Source organism: Cyprinus carpio, chromosome B15 (assembly GCF_018340385.1).
Source record: "Cyprinus carpio isolate SPL01 chromosome B15, ASM1834038v1, whole genome shotgun sequence".
NCBI lineage: Eukaryota > Metazoa > Chordata > Actinopteri > Cypriniformes > Cyprinidae > Cyprinus > Cyprinus carpio.
Genome location: NC_056611.1, coordinates 19,469,195 through 19,491,275, shown reverse-complemented (window position 1 = coordinate 19,491,275; position 22,081 = coordinate 19,469,195). Strand labels below are relative to the sequence as shown.

Below are 22,081 nucleotides of genomic sequence, written 5' to 3'. Positions count from 1 at the left end.
GCACAGAAAAAAAAAACTTTCAATTATGACGTTATTTCCATGGCAACGCATCATTTAGCGTAATTTAAAAGAATTGAGAGAGAGATCAGATAACTAACAGGATAGGTATGACGCCTCACCCCTTTATTAAGTTACGGTTTGACAGCTGGTACGCATCGCGCATGCGCAGAGCAAACAGAAGCGAGCTACCTCGAAGACGCCGCGCGCACATCTCCTATATGCGACGGCACCCAATGAAGTGAGTTTGGCCGCTACCTTCTCTTACATCTTGTGTTCCTGGACCTTGAATGGCGCTGGTCACCGTACAGCGGTCGCCAACCCCTAGTACAACCTCTAGTCCATGCGTGTCGGTGAGTTTCTTATCAATTTCAACAGTTTGGTTCTACTTATTAAATGATTTTGTTCATGTCAGAGCTAAAGCGGCAGCTAGGGTGTTCACTCGGTCTGCGCATGCGCAAAACGGTACTGAGCTTATCAGTGGTTGACATGCAACTAGCTGCTTTGTTATGTTTAACCGTTCGTAATTTAATGCTTGATATTTTTAATGTTATTTTAAAATCACTAAAACTTTACTCCTTTAAAGTTGGCGAGTTATTAGATAGGAAAAGCGGTCGTTTTGTGTAGTTTGGTAAGAGAGTTTTGTTAGCTAGTTGCTAGCTGCTGATCTGTTGTACATATTCAGTGACATCTGGACATACTGAAACTGTATTTTACTGCACTTTCATTCTGTTGCATTTGATTAATATAGTTAGATCGATTATTAAATAATGGGGACGTTTCTTAGTTAAACCTGAAATATGGTGAAAGCACACAAAACAATAGATTTAATGTTACGTTCCTAAGACTTCACATATATATATCTGGGATATGTGTCACTTCTGGGTGCCTCAGTTGAGGTTAAAGTTTGTACTTTTTGTACAAATGTGTGGATGCTTTGGCCTGATCAAGTAGCGCAGACTCTGTATTTTTCTCATAAACTGTTGCAGTCTGGTAAAGTAGCCCAGCCCTGTGGTTTCATACCACTTCCTAAATTCTCTGAAAAGACTCAAGGTTTTCTCACCAACTCACTGTCACTATATTATCAAGATTTGTGGTTCAACAAGCATGGGTCATAAACATGTAATGTTTGTCTGTGTTGCACAGACTGACAAGTTGCCACATCTTTTGCTTGTGCCTGTTGACAACTCAAAGAGATGCAGTGTTATGAGCTTTTATGCAGAATTGGCTTTTGCTTTGAGAGTTCTATCAATAAAGTGTTGAAAAGGTGATTGTAAAAAATGTGACTGTAAGTCTATATGTCTTATAGCCACTATTTTGAAATCTGGACAACACTGTTCAGTTGAATACGTTTGCTGATGTAAAGGGAGAGATGGTGCATGAAAAGTGGGTTAGTTCTGTAAAGCCCACGTCAAGTTTTGTCACATCTTATGGGCACAGTGAGGAATTTTCAGTGACAGACTCTCCCCATGGCATGAGATTCTGATATTTAAGCCCTGCAGCCCAGTTCTGTACCCCAAATTGTCCTTTTTTTAATGTAGATATGGAATCTAGTTCTTTTTTATTATTATTATCTTTGTTTAAGATCAGATATACTGTACACTATATATACTTCTTCATCATATAGTGGCTATTTGAAGCAGTATTAAATGCAGCAATAAACCCTTAAAATATAAGTTTGCTACACTGTTGACAATTGAAAATTTTAAATCGCATAATTCGGTGTTGTACAGTTATCATCTTAAAAATAAAAGCTTTAATTTTTAATAAACTTATAAAGTCTGACATGTGAAATAATGTTCAGAAAAAAACCTAATCTTTGCATATATGTTTTTCTTAAGTATCATATTTTATACAGCAGGCTTTTATGACTATGATATGGTGGGAGAATATAAAGCTCATACTTGAAAAGAAAAAAAGCACCTCAGTTTTATTTAAAGGCCCATTCTACACAAAGATATTCAATTTGGTTCAGTTGCTGATATTTATATAGCGAAAAAGTATGATGAAATTCTGCCAGTGTGTAATGTAAATAAATTAGACCTTTATAACAGTATAGAAAACTACTTGCATGAAATTCTCCCAAATATGATGCGGTCTCTGAACCAACAATGAGTCAGATGAGGTTGTTATCAGGGTTGATATTGGGTAGGATACATACTGCAAAAATGGTATGAGTGCTATTTTGAAATGTCTTTTTGCTTAAGTAATCCCCATGATATACACAGTGCATGTGTTACAAATAATATGGTAGTATGCTGTTCTGAACATACTGTAAGTGTACTGTAAGTATATTCAAGCGGTCAACTGAAAGCTGTGCTAAATTCAATCCAGTGTTTTATTGTTTGCTTTGAGTCCTAAAATTGAGACAACCTGTCTCAACAAATTCACCTTAAGATAGGCTGACCTAAATTTTTAAGTGTATATCTGGGTTAGCACCAGGCCATGTAAAGGCCGCAACCAAATAGGAAAATTAGGTTATGTGAGTGAAATGAGCTACTTTCCCCCCATTACCACCTGCCCATCATGTGACCCCATTGAGGCATCCGTGTGAGTCATCTTGTGAGATGCCTCAAGGTTTTCCAGACAAAGTCCTCAGTGAACCTATCCCAGCGGGCCTTATTAGTATGCCAAGCTTGACGTCGGTTGTGATGCATGTCCGCATGCAAACTTTACATGCTGTGAGCTGGTATTTGGTTATCAAATTAGCCAGTTTCTCAAATAAATGGAAAGAGTTACATTGTTGTACATTTTCATATTACTAAAGCAATATACTTTGTCACAGACACCTTGAGTTCATGGCATTGCAGTGCAGCTTATCTCACACTGTTGTTTGCTGTCTCAGCATATTTTTGTCAATACCATATGGTGATTATAGTCTGACTTGTGCCTGCTACGTCTTATTTACCATAAGCAGAGTTGTTGAAGCGCTGGGTTGGCTGCCTGATCCCTGAGAAAAAGTACACTGGGATTGGTATTCCTGAGACAGGCATCATGGATTAAACCTAGGGCCTTTGGGAGCAGAGGAAGCTTGAAGCTTTGCAGTAATCGCACATCTATTTGTAAATTTTGTGTATGTGTGTGTGTGTGTGTCTGTTTGGCTTAGCTAGGAAATATGAGTGAGAAGGTTTAGTTTTGAAAGATAACAATCACTGGAAGATGGGGATGTGTGAGCTGCTTCCACGATAAGCAGGCTCGACTCATCATCAGTAAGTAGACCAAAAGATTCTCTTCCTTAATGAGACTGCAGATGGAGACGGCATTTTGAGTAAACATCCCCTCTATTATGTTTGGTAATGAGGCGTTTTTTGGAGTACCTGTGCACATCTTTATGATGGCCCTCACCTATGCTGAATTTATTCACAATTAAGTATACTACCATTCAAAAGTTTGGAGTCAGGACATTGTTTTTTAAATGATTATTCTTATTATTATTATTAGTGGTGTCAAATGATTAATCACAACTAATTGCATCCAAAATAAAAGTTTTTGTTTACATTATGTATGTGTTTATTATTTCTATATAAAGACACACACATACAGTATATATTTTGAAAATATTAACGTGTATATACATTTATATTCTTATATTTTATGTTAGATTTAATAACAAAATTTTTCTTATATATACATGCATGTGTTTGTATTTATATGTACATAATAAATATACACAGTATACACACATGTAAACAAAAACTTTTATTTTGGAAGCGATTAATCGTTTGACAGCACTAATTATTATGTAACAAATTAATAATTCTAGTCAACAAGAATGCATTAAATTGATCAAAAGTGACCGTAAATACATATTATAAATGTTACGAACCGTTTATAATTCAGATAAATGCTGTTCTTTTGAACTTTCCTGAAAAATCCTGAAAAAAAAAAATCATGATATCTACAAAAAACATTAAGCAGCACAACATTGATAATATTGATAAATGTTTCTTGAGAACCAAATCAGCATATTAGAATGATTTAAGAATGATCATGTGACACTTAAAACTAATGACTACTGAAAATTCAGGTCTGCCATCACAGGAATAAAATTACATTTAGAAATATATATATACACAAATATTTGAAATTGTATTATTATTTTACAATAGTGCTGTTTTGCTGTATTTTTGATCAAATAATGCATTTGTGAACAGTCGTGTATATGATTTATTTCTTAATTAGTTGATAACCAAGCTATACAGTGATATGAAAATAATCATATTAATAATCATAATTAAATATAAATGAATTATTGCTTGTTATAGTGCCATTTGAGGAATATTATGCTATCAGGTTTTCTAGCCATAGTGGGAAGGTGCGTTGCTGTTCATGCTGCAGTTCACAGTTTGTTTTTACTAAACTTGAAAAACATTAAATATTATTATAATTATTATTAGAATAATCATTCAAAATCTGTCAAGAAGTGTAGAGGCATATTTTAAATAGAGGACACATTTTTGTGTGTAAATTCTGTTGTTTGCTGTCACTTGCTAAACTGCTGTTAAAGTTTAATGGAAAAAAATATTGGTTTGTCAGCCTGACAGTGCAGAAAACGGTACAGGCAGGAGTACGGTTACAGTAAGTTGAGTGGGTTGAATTTCATGCTGGACCATCATAATCTAAGTGAATATATTCTAGGTCTGACCACTGTATCTCTTTCTTTTTCTGTCTCTTTCTGCAGGAGGCAGGCAGTGCTGAAGATGACCGACGCTCTCAGCCCAGGAGGTACCTGCATCTTACCTCATCTCATGCATCAGCATGCTAAAATCCACATTTATATCCTTCATATTTATGAACCATTGTTTTTGAGGAAAGCGTTCATATTACTTTTTTAAATTCAGTTTATGATGTGCAGTATCTCCACCAGGGGGAGTATTCTGAACAGTACATGACTAATTAGCAGAACATGACTTTAATATTCTAAACCCTTTCACCTTTTCAGCATTAATGTTTGTTTCAAGTTCAGACTGGGGAACCACATTTTTTGATCTGCCTGTTTTGTCCAGATACAGGCTTAGTTTAAAAATCGAACTAAAGTAAGAGTGGAAATCAATCGATGATTTCATATGTCACAATCAATCAATATCTTTTACTGAAAAAGAAACCAAAAATTTGATATTAGTTAGGTATTATGTAAGTGAAACCATGAAGATGGTGACCTGTGACTACCTGGTGTACATGACTGTGCAATCCAGTACACGACAATATTTGCATGAATATCAGTTTTCTGTATCTGAGGTCAGCAATATTTGTGTATTTTAGAGTACACACGTATGTAAGTGACATCAGACCTGTTTGTTTTGCATCTGTTTCTTGCTTTGAATTCAATTCTTTCAAGCTATCACCATTGTGGTTTATGCCAAATTGGACGTCAAATTCGAATCTATACATAGATTCCCAGACAAAATCTGATTTCTGGAGAATTTTAATGTCGTCATTCAAAAATCTATGCTATTTTTGCACTGATAGCAGATTTATTCATTTTATATACATATGCAATTGCAAAATTACATAACTGTGAAGGTCTGCAGCACATGGTTGACAGCGTAGGGCTTTCATTAGAGGGTCTGGACAGGGTTCAGACTCCGATCTAATTTAAATCATAAGAATCCTGGTGGACCGATAGCTATTCAAGCTTAGTTATGCAACGCCGTTTGGCTTGTTGGAATCGTCTGGGAGGGTCTTACATGACATCAGCCTTTTGTTTGTGTAGTATCCAAGACAAAAACTAGAACCCTCAGGTCAAGCTTACAAGACACCCCAAAACTTGGCACTCTTAATGCTGTGCCACACATGTCCTCAATTACACAGCATGTTAGGTAATCCTATGACGAGTATGATGTCATTTCTTTGCGATTATTCTCATATCTCTGAGCTTTGTGTGTGTGTGTTTTCATTTGCCTTTTCCCACTGGAACCCCCATGCAACAACCTGACCCTGGATTACGTCACATTTGGCCTGTATTAAAAGTATATTTTGCTGTGCACAATCACTTAAGATTTCAAGGGGTGCAGAGGGGATCTGCAGCACTCTCAGGAACACAGTATAAACTAAATAATTTTTAATGCTGCCATGTACATTACAATTCAAAAGTTTTGGGTCTGTAGGATTTTAAAAATACAGTCATATTGTGAGATATTATAATAACTGTTTTCTATTTGGATATATTTTAAGATGTATTTTATTCCTGTGATGGCAAAGCTGAATTTTCAGCAGCCATTACTCCAGGCTTGAGTGTCACATGATCTTTAAGAAATCATTCTGATATGCTGATTTGGTGCTCAATAAACATTTCTACTTATTATTCATGTTAAAAACAGTTGTGCTGCTAAGCTTTTTTACTGTCGGTTTATTAATTTCTTTTGGGAAAAAAAAACTTTTGAACAGTAGTGTACCTCAACATGACATTTTGTCTGTCTCTTGTTATACATTTACATCTCAGAAATGGGTATCATTTCACTTTTGAGACACAATCGCTTGTAAACTACAAAATGTGGTCTGTACCTTGGCTTCATTTTAAACTGGGCTTGGTGCTTGTGAAACCCAATGTGGTCAGTGAAGGATGCGTTTAATGAATAAAAACATGGTTAAAACAAATCAAATGTATTAAAATATATAGCGAAAGTTGTAGCTGTTAAAAAGATTATTGAATCTGCATGTATGGATTGTGGTACGTATTAGCCGGACTGTCATCATCAGCGTTTGCATTTATTGTTTTTTTTTTTATGGGACTATTAAGTCATAGCAGGCCTGCAGTTCATTTATTGTGTTTTTTTATGGGACTATTCGGTCTTAGCTGGCCTGCAATACATTTGCTTTGTGCACTGGCCTCATTCCAGAAGCTCAGATTAGTCTTGGGGGTGGTTAAGAGAGAAAGCAGGAAATACAGGCACCAGGAAACAGAATAGAAAAATAGATCCAGCTTATAGTGAAAACTTCAGAGAAATTAGAGTCAGATTCAAAGCAGTGTGGCCCAACAGGTTCTTCTGGACCACGTACAAATATATATTTATGTCTGCGTTTTTAAATAAATTCGGTTTGATGACTGTTTGTCACAGGGCTGGGCAAAGCAAGTTTATTATTCATGATTGAGTTTCTCTCATTTCACCTAGATTTCTTACCAGGTCAGGTGTAAATATGTCAGCCGGTAGAGCCATATTGCCATGCTGTTTATAATGTATTTCTGCTGCATAATTTAATGCATACGGCTGCCTTCAGTATGGTTAGCGTTGTTAAAATGTAGTTAAAAATTTGGTTTTGATGCATTGAGATGGAACACACATGTCCAATGTAAATCTCACATGAATGCTTTTTAATACGACTTTTATATTTTGTTTTATATAAAATATTAAAATATATGATTATTTGATTTTTATGTTTTTTTTTTATTATTAAATGTAATATATATTTTTTAAAAATAAAAAGTTTCTTTTTTCTGTAAAGTATTTAATTCACTGGCTTAAAATTCCAGCAACAGCCACTGTGTTGTGAAAAAGACTTACTCTTAGTGTAATAAAATGACTCATACCACAATATATGATTTTGTTCGTACCGCCCACAGGATTTCCCATGTGGCTGACCATTTTTTATTGGAGTAGGAATTGGTATCAGACACATTCCCAGCTCCAAGTATAGGAAACAGCTGGCTCTTCAGAACACTGTGGTCATGAAATGGGGGTAATCAAGGGAGCATCCATAATCTTGGAAGCATTAGTGACCTTTTCCAGGACATTGCATGCAAGACACAGCCATTGCACAACAGGGACCTATAATTTTGTAAACATGACATGACAACAGCAACATCTCAAATTACCAGCCAAGAAAGTCAAATGGGAAAACTCTGATATAAATACAAAGTAGCTTACACAACCCTGAGTGTGCTACTAGGCCAGAGATGTTTTTTTTTTGTTTGTTTTTTTTGATAAGGCTTCAGATTTTATGTGCTGTCAGGAGAGCAAATGTGGTGGAAAGCGGAATGTGATGTATTGTAATGTAAGGAGATGGGTGTGTTTAAACCATCTTTGTGATGCCATCAGCTTTAAACACAGAGAACCTACGTCATGCAGTCACATGTGTGGCAGATCTGTCTTTGATTTAGATTTAAGTGTGTTTACATAAAATACACTTAGACATGTATAACAGCGAGCTCTAAACAATCACTCTTAATTGTCCTTTGAGAGAACAATTGACTAGTATATCAGTATTGATTCCCAGCTGTCCGATTTTGGTCTCTGTACTGACTGATGTTTATCTATCAAACCCAGATGTCTTGTCTGTACTGCACTGAAGAAAACTAGCAAGGTTCCTCTTTCAAGCCATCACACAAATGTCTTGATGAAGTTTAGTCCTCTACTTTAAGACATACATGGGAATTGCAGTGGTGTGTGTTTAGTGTACAGCTCGCATTGCTTTAAGTCTCCAAAGATGATGAAAAATATCCTTGAATCAAATAATATGACAGTATGACAAACTTGTCGTCCGTAAGAACTCACCCGGATATTTAGATAAGAGATTTACTGTGTTTGTCATGTTGGGCCTTTTTAAACAAGACTGATTTTCCCATAGGTCTGTGTCAGGTCATTGCCTTTGACAAGGACACACAGAAAAAAAATAGACTGAATCTTGTGACGGGCCAAACATGTGGTTTGCAAAGAATGATCTATTCCTTCTAATGAATCGGGAAGTAAATGTAATTAACGATGTATTTGAAGAATTTAGTTCCTTTGCTGCTAGAATTTGTGGCAGTCCAAGTCACTCACTTTGATTTTTTTTTTTTTTTTTTTTTTTTTATATGAATGTCTCTGGTACTCCAATCAAAATCAGAACCAAACCTTATGTATTTGCTGACGTTTGAGTCCTTATGATATGATTTTTTTTCTTTGAAGCCTGCTATTCATGTGCCCTTCCCACTTCGTATGACAACAAAGGCATTGTTTGGTTTGTGTGTTCACTTATATAAGACAGGCCATTGCCTAAATAAACTAGAAACCGAATACTTTCACCAGTGTGAAGCTATAATCTCTCTCTCCTATCTGAGAAGTCTATCACTCAGACCTCATTTGACCAAAGGCTTTGATTACATTTCTCAAGAGGGTCTTAAAAGTGCATAAAGGTGAATCTCACAAACCTGTAAAGAAACATTCCAGAGTTGTTGTTTGTTTTTGTTTTTTTTTACCTCAAAATCAAATAAAAGGGCAAGTTTTTTTATGTAAATTATGTATGCATCTTGGTATTTATGGTTTAAATGTAAAATATGTATATAAATTGCCCGGAGACACAAGTATTAATTAGAAATTTACTTTTTTAAAAGCAGGCTAGTAAAGCAAATAAATAAATAAACAAACCCCTCGATTTTGGGTGTTAAAGTTGACCTAGACATGTTTTGTAAGATAAACCATAAACAACCACCCTTAAATGTAAGATCGTTCCCTGTTTAAACCTGGCATGCTAAATTTATTTATTTTCCCCTGTTCCTACATTATTTTTAAACCTCAGCTATTCATGGAGCCACTTGACTGCCCATGGAAAACAGCTGTCTGATCTGAAGGATGCACTGAAGTGCACTCCAGACTCGTGATTTCACAGCTGAGGTCGTAATCCCGCTCTGCCCTGTGTCGTTGCGTGGGTGTCTAAAGTGTCGGCCGTCTGTGGAGTCCTACAGTGGACCCTTCCTGAAGCACATGTCAGCAGCTCCTCCTTCCCTCTGTTCAAGCATTAGTGCGCCGCACCGCAGTTCTTACATAGTGTGTGATTGAAGCGGCTCGCCGGCTCATGCCGAAGCAAATACACATGTAGATTTTGTTTTGTCGTTTTATACGTTCTCATTTGTTGTTTTATGCCTGTTTAGGGGCTGTGTTTACCGGGTTTAAAAGAAACGGTTAACTTTTTGAGACTTGTTTTGATTGTTTTTATTAACCATTACGCTATTTTAAGGCCACGTTGGTTGCCTTTTAAAGCCTGATGGACGGGCCATTTTAATACTGTTTCAGCAGATTGGACGAATCATTTATCACCCGATTTATTTATTTAACTTTTTATTATTCGGGGGAGAATAATGGCTGTAGAGGGGTCTGTCTGAGGATATCCGGCTCTCTGGTCTTCCGTCATGACTCTGGAGAGTGTGGCGATCACGGAGAGCTCCTCTGCCCGGGGATTCTGCTCCTGCTGCGGGGCAAAAATCATGCCGTACTTCTCCGACAACGCGGTCGCTTCTCAAAACCAGATCAACCAGCTGTAAGTAAAGTTAAACTTATTCACCGCATTTACGAGCCTGGTCGTCAAACATTACGCACTGAAGTCTTTATTAGCCTTGTTTGTTTTTATCACTGCACTGACGCTGACAATCAAGTCTCGAACTTTTCTCACGAATGCAATTGGTTACGGTAAATAATACACTGCGAAATGCTTCTCGTCACATCTGGAAGCAGAAGTGGATGTTTCTCAAGCCTTTGTGACGTTAATGTGTGTGTTGTGAAAGATGACAGTATAGAGGTGTGATTCACCAACCTGTAGACGAGGTTAAATGATGAGTCGCACTATAAGCGTGCCACAGGGTTTTACACAACCATATAAAGTCATGAATACATTGTGATGGTGTCTCTAGTAATTTTTTCAGGAAATCAACATAAGTAGAGGCTATCTATAATAGCATGTTGTAGTACTGTAGGTGACAACAGGGTGTTTTATATAATTAAAATATAAACAGTAGTGTTAAAAAGTTTGTGCCTCAGTAAGAAAAAGTACTTTGCTGAATAAAGTATTCATAAAAAATAAAATAAAAAAAATCTCACTGACCCTAAAATAGTGTATCATTTTAATTGCAGTTAAATATTTAATGAAAAATGTAAATGTCAGTGTTATTTGGTAGCTTCTCATATTGAAAAATATATTTGATAAGTAGGCAGTTTGATTTGTCCTCAGTTATTTCATATTCTTTTTGATTTGTTAATCTTTGATGTATCAAGATAGAGATCACATCGTGAGGTCTTTTGATGGAAAGACCAAGTGTAAATGTTCTCCAAGCTGATGGATAGAAATGCGATTCAGGAAGTGGTTTGAGGCACATGCAAAAGATGTGACTTGGCTAAGTGTAAATGCATGAAATTGCTCGAGGCTACACAGAAGTTCAGGAACTTCAAAGAAAATGTGGTACATTACAACTGTTGCCTTTAGTATCGATAAAAGTCATTTTGCAGAGCTTGTTGAGCTTGGTCAAGTTCTGTAAAATTTTGCTGTCCAACATTTGTAACATTATCAAAAAAGTGAACTAAGTTAAATTTGCATATTGTGTGGGTATTGCAGATATATGTATCTTTTCTGTTTTGTAAGTGTGATGTACAGTACCCCATCAGATAGCAATCGATTAAGATGCATGAAATGAACAAATTTAAAAAATCTGAAGTGAAATCTTTTTGAAGTTTGACCCATTTGACTTTCCACTCAGGATTTTTATTTATTTTTGCTCTGGCAAGATACCAGCATTAATTATGAAAATATGTTGGTGGATCTCACAACAAACCTTAACTGTAGCTAAACTGAGCTGTTACGTCATTCATTGAATCTGATTTGAATGAGATTTTCTCTCATGTTTGCATAGTGTTGTTTGTTGGCGTTTTTTATTTTATTTTTTACACTATCGCATAACTATGTAGTTTCGACCACAGCTTTTGCATATGTCCTAGACCCCAGACAGCATGAAACCTCAAAATGAACACTGTGTACTAAATCCAATTGCTGTACATCTCAGCAGACTGTGAAATCTTTAGAGTCAGGCCTAAACTCCAGTCAATTGGTTTCTTTTATGTTTCAGTGCATAGAACAGAGATATATGGCTTTGTTTTAAGAATGACTAAGCAGTCACCTGACATTTGTCAGTAGTGTTATGGCATCAATTTGTTTTCCCCCTTATGCAGAAGAATCAGTACTGATGTTATTTATACTGTGTTAGTAGGAAAGACTTGATCACTGGGGTGGAGTTCTGTTTTATCATGCAAACAGTAGATATGAGGAATTACATTTTTAGTGAACCTTAATCCACGTTGTTAATTTGCTTTGATCTATCAGATAGGGCAGATGATACCTGATGGGAATTACAGTGCTGATATTTAGCTGACATATAAAAACCTCCATTACTCCTCATACACTGCCAAGGCAAACAAAGCTAAGATTAGGTCCGTGTTTGTCAGTGAGCTTTAATGATTAACTTGGGAAATTGCAGGTGTGATGTACTGGAAGGAAGATGAGTAGTGTGTTGAAACTTGCAGTGAGGAACAGAATTGCTTTGCTTGCTTTGGCCTCAAACACTGTGACGTAGAGAAGCTGAACAAATTCCAAGTAAAGTTAAATATGCACTTGAAACGCTTAAGGGTTGGTATTGTTATGGGGAAGTCTGATATGGTTTGTTGAAATAGGGCGTAATTGTTTTTGTAAAATTGCTTCCTCCTACTCTTAAAAATGGTGTTGAATCATCAAAACCCAGCTGAGATGGTGCTAAAGATGTCTAAAAAAAATTAAAGCAATAAAATACTAGGTCCCATGCTTTTTGAGAGTGACAACTAGGCTATATAAGCTATTATTTTAACATTTAAAAAAATGGCATAACATAAATTGTTTTAAACACATCCATTGTTTATGGCTAAAAATTCTATATGAAAACACAAATCAGAATTTTAAACTGGATTTATGTCAGTGTTATTTTAGCATTATTTGTATGCTATTATAGTTTTAGTAGTTTTACTGAACTTGTTTATTTCAGTTAGCTGCCTTAATCTAATATCTTATTTTATTTTATTTCAGCTTTATTGCAGTTGCTGGAAATTAGTTGTAATAGTTTTAGATTTAAACTCAATCTTCAACAACAGGATTATAAGGTCAAATAAAATAATTAACAGGCTTGTATTTAATTTAACCTTAGAAAAAGTACACCTCAGAAAAAGCAACTCTTTTCACCAAAATGATTTAATTTCTGCTAACCCAGTCTTGTTTTGTACTCTTCATGTGAATTGCTTAAACACTTTTTCGAATATAAATATATTGCTTAAACTTAAAATATAATCTTACACACCCAAATGTTTAAATTCATTTCATAGTTCAAAAAGTGGCTTCTTTGGCCTCATTCACAGATATTTCTTCTCTAGATTGACCCTTCACCAGAACCCCCTCCTCTCTTCCTCAGTATAGTCAGTATGACTTCAATTGGTTACCCATGTGCACCAATCAGAAAGCAGGACTGTGAACTAGAATAGTGCCTTGCCGTCTCATTTAATTTTAAAAACTAGGCCTGTAGTCAAAGTTTGACTCTAGTGTTTGATTGTCCTCATTCGTGTTTTCCAAACCTTTCTCTATCTTCACATATCTCTCTTTTTGTCTATTTATGTCTCTTTATTAGTGGCAAGGGGCCTAATTTCTATAGCAGAAGGTGACAGAATACCATCTCCTGCTCTCGCTCTGAATCTCTCAGGCCTGAACTCATAAGGCCTTTAGCCTGGGCCTATATTTATCCCCCTCCCTAGTGGGAGAGCGACTAATATGGCCAGGGACATGTGGGGGTCAGGCATCTTCAGCTTGTTGCGTGGCTCTCAACGGCCCCTTACATAGCGATGATTGTGTCTGTGCCCTAACAAGTACTGTCCAGTGCTTTGTGCCAAAAGATGACCCTCCCACCCTCTTTCATTCTCTCTCCCTAAGCTGTGTGCAGACGTATGCAGCCAGGTCATTTATTTCCTCTGTCTGAGCCATCTAAATTCTCTCCTTTTTTCTCCTGTGTGTCGGCGTGGATGTGTATGCCCTTACATGTCTGCCTCGGTGGAATGCCAGTGGGTGGAAATTGCATCGCATGGCCCCGGTGCCCTCTCCGCTCCCTGCACACGGATACTGCGTGACTTGTTCTGCGAAAACCAGCCCAGTGTAGTGTGCAGATCATATTCTTGACATGTCACTGAAATGGTGTCGCGTCAAAGCTTTTGGAGTTTAGTAGACTAGACTGTATACTGGTACCTGAAGTACTTTTGTTAAATGTTATACTCCATCTTAAACCATGTTACAATTTTTTTGTTTATTAAGCATGAAGGTTTTATGAATATACGTTATCTGAGAGATTACATGGGATATTTTTGCTTTTTAAATACAGTATTTTCTCTTTATTGTCTTATATATATTAACGTAAAAGATTTATTTGCAAACTACCAGACAGTCAATAATCTTTATCACACCCTGATGTTGTAATCAAGCAGTTTGCATGGTTTCTGCAAAAACTTACAAAGTTTTGCCCCAAACTCTCTTTCAGCTGTCGTGTTTGGTTACATGAGATGATATACAGTAGCTACCAACACTGTAAAAGTCCATCAGCATTCATTCACTCTGCCGTTTATTTTTAGGTTTGTAAAATTAGCCACTGCCCCCAGTCTGCAACTCATATCCCCCCATGTGCTGATAGATGATGCCTGAATCATGAAAGTGCAAAGTGCAGCGCATGAAGAGAGACTGTACTAAACTCTCAATTTCTTTCTGTCTTGCTCTTGGTTTTTATTTAATTTTTTTCATATCGAGCTTCCTGCAAAAGTATTCCACAAAGCATCTCTTAGCCATACTAGTGGCAGCCAGGGTCCAAAATGAACATTTTATCTCACCTGCCAATGGCAAGATTTTATTACAAAAACATGAAACCACATTGTCTTGACCAAATATTTTTCATTTTAGAGCTTGTATGTTTTTTATATATATATAATTTGCTTTATAACATTTTGTTTCCTAATAAAGTTAAAAGAATTGTTGTTTGCTTTTTGTGCTTAATGAGTATTAGTTTTGGACCCTGGGGCCAACTATAAAAGAGAGAGGCCATGAGATAGACAGATGAAAAACTGAAACTAGAGAAGGGAGGAAACAGCTGGGTCAGGGGTGACTGGGATGTGGGAAATGAGCTCAGTTGAGCCTGATGTTTTTTTCTTTGTGTTTTTATTCGGGGTGTGACTGCCAAGGGCTTCTCGCGTTCCCTCTATTCTGCAATCCTTCCTCCCCCAAAATTCTGAGACAGAGAGCTAGTTTACAAAGAATTTCCCAGATTCAGAGTCAGACATGGAAAGTCCAGAGCCTGTGGCATGTGATACAGGAGCAGCAGTTTAGAAGCGTGACCTTGGGTCACTGTAAGTGTTGAGTTGAAGGTGTTGGTAGGTAAAGATAATGACAGCTGTTATGGGTCAAACGTCGCCCCGCTCTGTTACTGAGCTGGGCAGAGGCCATAGTCAAACTGATAAACAACATCATCTCCATAGTGATTTCTGGAAACAGTCTCTCTTATACTCAGCATGAGCCCCTTCACTTAGTTCACAATGTCACTTTGAGATCTCTTATAGCGCAAATGCAGATGTGAATGTTTGGTCGTCCAAGTTGGCGTGCGTTTTTTTTTCGTCACTGTGGCTTTCAGATATCAAATATCTGTACCTTTTAAAATTTGAAATGTTGATCATCTAACTACCTTTTCTATTTTATTGTCATATGTATAATAATAATCTTTCTCTCTACCGCTGTTTTTGTCATCAGTATCAGCGAGAACTTCCTAACCGTCAAAGGTGCTGCCCTCTTCCTACCGCGGGGAAATGGGTCCTCCCCTTCTTCAGCACCCCGCATTACACAGCGGCGGAATAAACACACAGGTATGAAAAGTTTCTCTTGACACATTCATTGCGTGATTCTCCAGCTGTTAGATGCAGCTAAATATAATGGTTATATGGAATCAGTTATGGACTCTGTCTCTGTTTTCAGTTTTGCTTTAAGCAATACCATATGGCAATATGTAAGACCCTGGAGATGAAGGACATTTTGTCACTAAGGAATATTTTTGTGCATGCATTTGCCTTCATTTTGATAGACATACTGCAGATAGACAGCATTGATTTCATTATGAGACCCATTAGCTAACAGGAATGCATTATGAAGGGGCACAAGGAACTGTCAGTCATTATATAATACATTATGCAGTAGTACATTTTATTAATCTTTTCTATTCTTTTTTCTTCTTTTTTTCTTGTTTATTCTTTAAAAAAAAATTAACAACAAAAGAATGTATATACAGTGTTCCCAAAAACATCTTTGGTACTTTTGCCACACTTTTTAGTGCATTACATGGCAAAATATCAAATTAAGTGGTATGTATTTAAAAAAAAAAAGGGTGCAAAAACAGTTTGAGCTCGCTTTAAGCAACTCTCATTACCTTTCTTGTTTTTAACTCTCCAGTTCGTTTAATATTCTATTCCTGATTTACAAACTCAAGCTAATCAAACTCCAGCCTGACAAAGAACATATGTCTCATATGGGAGGAAGTGAAATTGACCTCTGAGTAATTTAAATTTACTCACCCTCAATTCGTTCCAAACCTGTATGAGTTTTCTTTCTTATGAATATATTTTGAAGATCCAAACAGTTGTTGGTCCTGACTTCCATGGTAGGGGAAATACAGTGGGGACCATCAACTGTTTGATTACCAGCATTCTTCAAAATATTTTGTTAAACATAAGAAAGAAACTCACACAGGTTTGAGTTAGGCTGAGTAAATGATGACGGTGAACTTAGACCATCATCTGGGAGGTTTATAGTTGTTAACGGTTCGTTTGCAGGTGACCTCCAGCAGCATTTGCAGACCATGTTCACCCTGCTGCGCCCAGAGGACACCATCCGCCTGGTAACTACCACCATTCAGACCTTATTAATCAAAACACAGGCAACAGAATGCTGATCGGGTCTCTATCACAGGCTGTCCGGTTAGAGAGCGCCTATGCCCTGCGTACACGGTACATGGTCATCGTCTCCACAAATGGTAGACAGGACACTGAAGAAAGTGTGGTTCTGGGAATGGACTTTGGCAATTCAGACAGGTCATTATAATGAGGATGCTCTGATACATTCGTTTTTCATTTGCTGCTCTAGAAAGGTGGTGCTCATAACATGTGATCATGTGTTTCCTGTAGCACTTGCACAGTTGGGCTGGTTTTACCCTTGTGGAGTGATACGCTTATACACTTGGATGGAGATGGGTGAGGCATAACGTTCACACACACAAACCAAGTTCTCCATTTTTAAGCACAACTTTTACAAAGTGTTCAGACTGAACGTGTTGTATTCCTCTTATTAGTGGCTTCAGTGTGTCCACCGTTAACCGAGTCCATGTCTTCAAACCGGTCTCGGTGCAGGCCATGTGGTGAGTGTCTAGAAAGACAGCTTTTTTCACTTTCATACTTTTTTAAACATAGTGTTAATGGATTTTCTCTTTCACACATACTCATAGGTCAGCCTTGCAGTCCCTGCATAAGGTTTGCGAGGTGGCCAGATGTCATAACTACTACCCGGGGAGTCTATTCCTGACCTGGGTCAGTTACTATCAGAGCCGTGTGACCTCTGACCAACACTGCATCAATGAGTGGAACGCCATGCAAGACGTGCAGTCTCACCGTGCAGACTCGCCCGTGCTGTTTACCGACTTGTGAGTAACACACACCTATTCCATTTATGCTAGCTTTTGCTTAGTAAAATTTAGAGCTGTCAAACGGTTAATCGTGATTTATCACATCCAAAACAAAAGTTTTTGTTTCCATAATATATGTGTGCGTACTGTGTATATTTATCATCTATATGTAAATACAAACACACAGAGTACATATTTTGAAAATATTTACACGTATATACATTTATATTATATATTTAATATATAAACATAACATATTTTCCTTAAATGTATACATTTATGTGTTTGTATTTATATATATACATAATAAATATACACAGTATACACGCATATATTATGTAAACAAAAACTTTTAATTTTGGATGCGATTAATCACAATTAATCGTTTGACAGCACTAGTAAAATTTTATTTTTGATCAAATAAATGCAGCCTTGGTGAACATAAAAAAAAAACTTAACAACCCCAAACTTTTGAATGATTTTGTAGTTCTCACTTTTTTATTTTGCTCTTATGTTGAGAAATATGGGTCGATGTCCTTATTAAGCAAAGGTATTGTTATTGTGCTTTCCATATTTAGGGCCAAGTTAATGTTTACAAAACTTGAATTGCAAGTCAATAGTGGTGAATTGCAGTGTTTGGCTTGTAAATCAATCCTTGTTTTTGGAAAAGTGAGACATGCGCATGCATACACGGTCAAGCTGCTGTCTGATGCAAGTTCAGTTGAGTAGGCCGAGAGGGCAAGTTTGCATCAGAGCAAGACAAGAAGGCATGGCGTTCCCTGAATAGATCGACATGTTATTGCCTAATAGATGAGATGAACTCTGATGGTGTAATCTTTCTTAGATGTTGCCTAGACTGCAGGGGGGAATTTCCCCACAGTTGGAGGCATTTTCACGTGCATGTGTTTTTAAAATGCATGACTGTGGCTGCTTGCTTTTTATAGCTCCACGCTGAGATAGATTGATTTACAGTCGGAAAAATGGGTGGGAAAGATAGGTAGAGTGGCGGATGGTTGGAAACAGGTGGTTTGAGAAGGGGAGTGAAAATTTCTGATCTAGTAAATACTTTGTGACCCTGAAACAGGGAAATGAGGTTGAGCCATAGAGATAATGTTTTCCTCGAGAGGTGAGAGGACTGATCTATTCCTTTGAGACATCCTGTGGAACGGTGCCCATTGAATGCATTTGAATTCGATTAACTGACACAGCTAAGGTGTGATCATAACTTAATATGGGTGGTTTACATATACATAGGAATATGATGGGATTGTAACTCTACACTGTCATTCTTTTTTTTGAAAGGTCAATCAAACTGGCATGTGTAAACACATTTAACTTTCCCACATAGGGTCTTTTTGCCCCTCGGATTGTCAAACCCATTGCCCTCACGCACAGCCACCAGCAGAAGGTGTTGACCTACATAAGCAGTGTTTTTAAGGTTACTGGTAGTGATTTAGAAAACAGTTCAGTCTGCTGGGAGCCAATCAGTGCTTGTGTTGCTGTCAGTGAAGAGACACTTGTCCCGTGGTGAACCCAACACCAGAGGCCTAGGGATGACGCACATTTACCATTTGCACGTATTACAATGAGCTGGGATTTGATTTCAAATTGTTTGTTCAAATCAAGGTTGAGGTCTTTGGTTTTTGTGAAGCTGTACTCAAACAATACCACACAGACATACAAAGAATCATACGAGATGAGACACACCTCACATTGAGACCAAACTGGATGATTTATGATTCTGGGTTTCATGTATACAGGCCAACTGAGAGAGAGCGTACAGAGAGACTGATTAAGACCCGTTTGAGAGAGATCATGATGCAGAAGGACCTGGAGAACGTCACTTCAAAAGAGGTACAAACATCCATTGTGCATATTGAATGCAACCAAGTAAAACCTAATAAAATCTTGATGGTTTAAATAATACCAGTCGATCTTGAGGTTCACATCAAAAATTGATAACGTATTGAATAATAACTTTTCCATTCAGATTCGCACGGAGTTAGAGATGCAGATGGTTTGCAACCTGCGGGAGTTCAAGGAGTTCATCGATAATGAGATGATTGTCATCCTGGGCCAGATGGACAGCCCCACAGAGATCTTTGACCACGTCTACTTGGTTGGTCTCACACCCAGTTGTCTATACTCTTCACTGAAGATGATTAATCTCTTATGGACTTTTAAGAAAGGGTTGTCCAGTCCTGTTCCTGGAGGGCCATTAGCCTGCAGAGTTTAGTTGTAACCCCAATTAAACCTAGCTGTACCAGCTAATCAAGGTCTTCAGTTGTGCTAAAAACTTTAAGGCAGGTGTGTTGGGGCAAGTTGGAGCTAATTTCTGCAGGACACTGGCCCTCACATAGAGGTTTTGGACACCCCTGCTTCAGGAGTATTAACTATAATGTTCAATATCTGTTTGTGTTTCCAGGGTTCAGAGTGGAATGCTTCAAATCTTGAGGAGCTCCAGAACAGTGGGTAGGTGACATTGTTATTCCAGGCCTCTCTTTATAAACAAATACATCCTCTCGGCTGCATGCAGTCATTGTTAATTTTACCACCCCCACTTCCTCAGAGTTCGCTACATCCTGAATGTGACGCGAGAGATTGACAATTTTTTCCCTGGGCTTTTCGAGTACCACAACATCCGAGTATATGACGAGGAGGCCACAAACCTCTTGGAGTATTGGAATGACACCTATAAGTTCATTTCCAAAGCCAAGTATGTAGAAAGACTGTTTCTGCTTTTGACAGTCCAATCCATCCCATGTAAGTGTGCTTTAATGGAGCTCTTAACATCCAGGAAAGCTGGGGTGAAGTGTCTGGTGCACTGTAAGATGGGGGTGAGCCGTTCTGCCTCCACCGTAATAGCATATGCTATGAAGGAGTACAGCTGGGACCTGGAGAGAGCCTTTGACCATGTGAAGGAACGGCGCTCTGTCACCAAACCAAACCCATCCTTCATGAAGCAGCTTGAGGAGTACCAGGGTATCCTGCTAGCCAGGTACGGGCCACGCACATAAAGCCTTAGGTCAGAATGAAGCTCCCTTCATCCCACACACCCTTGCCTTTTGCATAAAGAGCCAAAGAATAGACTTACTGACACATATTGACCTTAGGATTTCATGCAATACTTTTTCTCTAAAAAGAAGGTCAGCAGAGAGCAAGAGTTTCCATTGAGTAAATGCTCTTTTGAATTAATGCTGTTGAGTTTCATCGCCATTGTGATCTAATGCATGTGTATTATGCAGGTCTCTCCACATTCCTTTTGTTGTGCAGCTTTTACTGTCATACTTGCTTTCGTGTTTGTATTCCCATTCACACACCCTTAACTATTTTGTATGTTTAAAAGATCAGTCACAACCCTCAGTGATTCAGCCAAACTTTAATGTTTTCATCACATCAATGAAAGACGTTCATCTGACAGTCTTGTGTCTCTTTCTTTTTCTTTTGCTTGCTAATGTTTTCAGCAAACAGAGGCATAACAAGCTGTGGCGTTCCCACTCAGACAGTGATCTGTCAGAGGCTCATGAGCCGCTGTGCAAGGCACCACGCTCGCTGGACCACTCAGACACTCACAACAACAACGGTCCTCCTTCCATTCAGCAGATGCTGGGCATCGCTGTGATAGAATCCCTTACCAATCCACAGTCTGCTACGGGCAACACTCATACCAAATTGGGCGAGTCGCCCTCTAAGCTTGCACATGAAGACCCCATTCTCCCGCCTCGTCCCAGGCAACGAGCGGCCACAGTAGTGCCTGAGCATAATATGGCGAGGAACTCTCATTTGAAACTGGCGGTGAGCGAGCCTATTGCTCGTCGCCATCCTCCTCCCTCTCTACATGTCCTTTCACCAGAGGAGGGAGAGGGCAATACAACTTCAGACCTCAGCGCCCAGTCATCTCACCCTGTGGGTGAGCCAAAAACAGACTGTGTTGAGTTGTCCCCAAACACACCTGATCAAAAAGACTCTTATCAAGTGTCACAAACTTTAGAACTATGTCTGGAAAGCGCTGCCAGTAAAGATGAAGGGAATCAGCCTTCTCCAAGCATGCCCGAGGTTGACAGCCCCTCAGGAGCCCCTGCGGCGCCCAGGCTGGACTCCAGTGATGATAACAACAACCCCAACACTGCAGATCTGGGAACAGCAGACGACTTTGTGGATGCTGGCGTGTCTTGCCTCAGCACAGATAGCATTGACTTCTTTAGTGCCAGAGAGAAATTTCTCTGCCTGTCCCAGGATAGTCAGCCCGCTCGCTCGTTTTCTGAAACAACTGCTGTCTGGTCACCTCAATCCAGATGCAGCCCACCCTTGGATGATTCCAGTGAGGAAGGTGATGAGGTAAGAGTTGGCCATCACTTCAGAGATAATTGCACTTCCCGATTTGTCATGCTGAAAGATAAATGATAAAACACAAATGGGAATGACTCATTTATTAATCTAACTATGATATGATACAGGAAGTATTGGCAAGTGACACCAGTACAATACTGCCTTCTGCTGGTCTAATCTAGAATTGTATTTAAAGGGACAGTTCACCCAAAAATGAAATTTTGTCATTTACTCACCCTCACGACAAAAAGACTGACTTCTGTGGAACACACAAGGACAAAATTTGGGCTTTCAATAAAA

General features: G+C 38.1%; 1 protein-coding gene across 2 annotated transcripts in view; it reads left to right on the top strand.

Moving 5' to 3' along the window:
• Window positions 1-144: 144 nt before the first annotated feature.
• Window positions 145-22,081, top strand: part of LOC109052325 (protein phosphatase Slingshot homolog 2-like) — a 24,001-nt gene continuing 2,064 nt past the window's right edge. Inside the window, exons 1-14 of one of the 2 annotated variants that reach the window (XM_042739663.1) lie at window positions 145-350; window positions 4,679-4,722; window positions 15,535-15,647; window positions 16,608-16,672; window positions 16,744-16,865; window positions 16,959-17,024; window positions 17,123-17,188; window positions 17,276-17,470; window positions 19,213-19,306; window positions 19,443-19,571; window positions 19,878-19,924; window positions 20,022-20,168; window positions 20,250-20,450; window positions 20,917-21,790. In XM_042739663.1, coding sequence (XP_042595597.1) covers window positions 288-350; window positions 4,679-4,722; window positions 15,535-15,647; window positions 16,608-16,672; window positions 16,744-16,865; window positions 16,959-17,024; window positions 17,123-17,188; window positions 17,276-17,470; window positions 19,213-19,306; window positions 19,443-19,571; window positions 19,878-19,924; window positions 20,022-20,168; window positions 20,250-20,450; window positions 20,917-21,790 — 2,226 coding nt within the window. In that variant the 5' untranslated portion in view covers window positions 145-287. Of the gene's footprint in view, window positions 351-4,678; window positions 4,723-9,535; window positions 10,231-15,534; window positions 15,648-16,607; window positions 16,673-16,743; window positions 16,866-16,958; window positions 17,025-17,122; window positions 17,189-17,275; window positions 17,471-19,212; window positions 19,307-19,442; window positions 19,572-19,877; window positions 19,925-20,021; window positions 20,169-20,249; window positions 20,451-20,916; window positions 21,791-22,081 lie in introns of those variants that run through there. The other variant, XM_042739662.1, reaches the window with a different exon arrangement.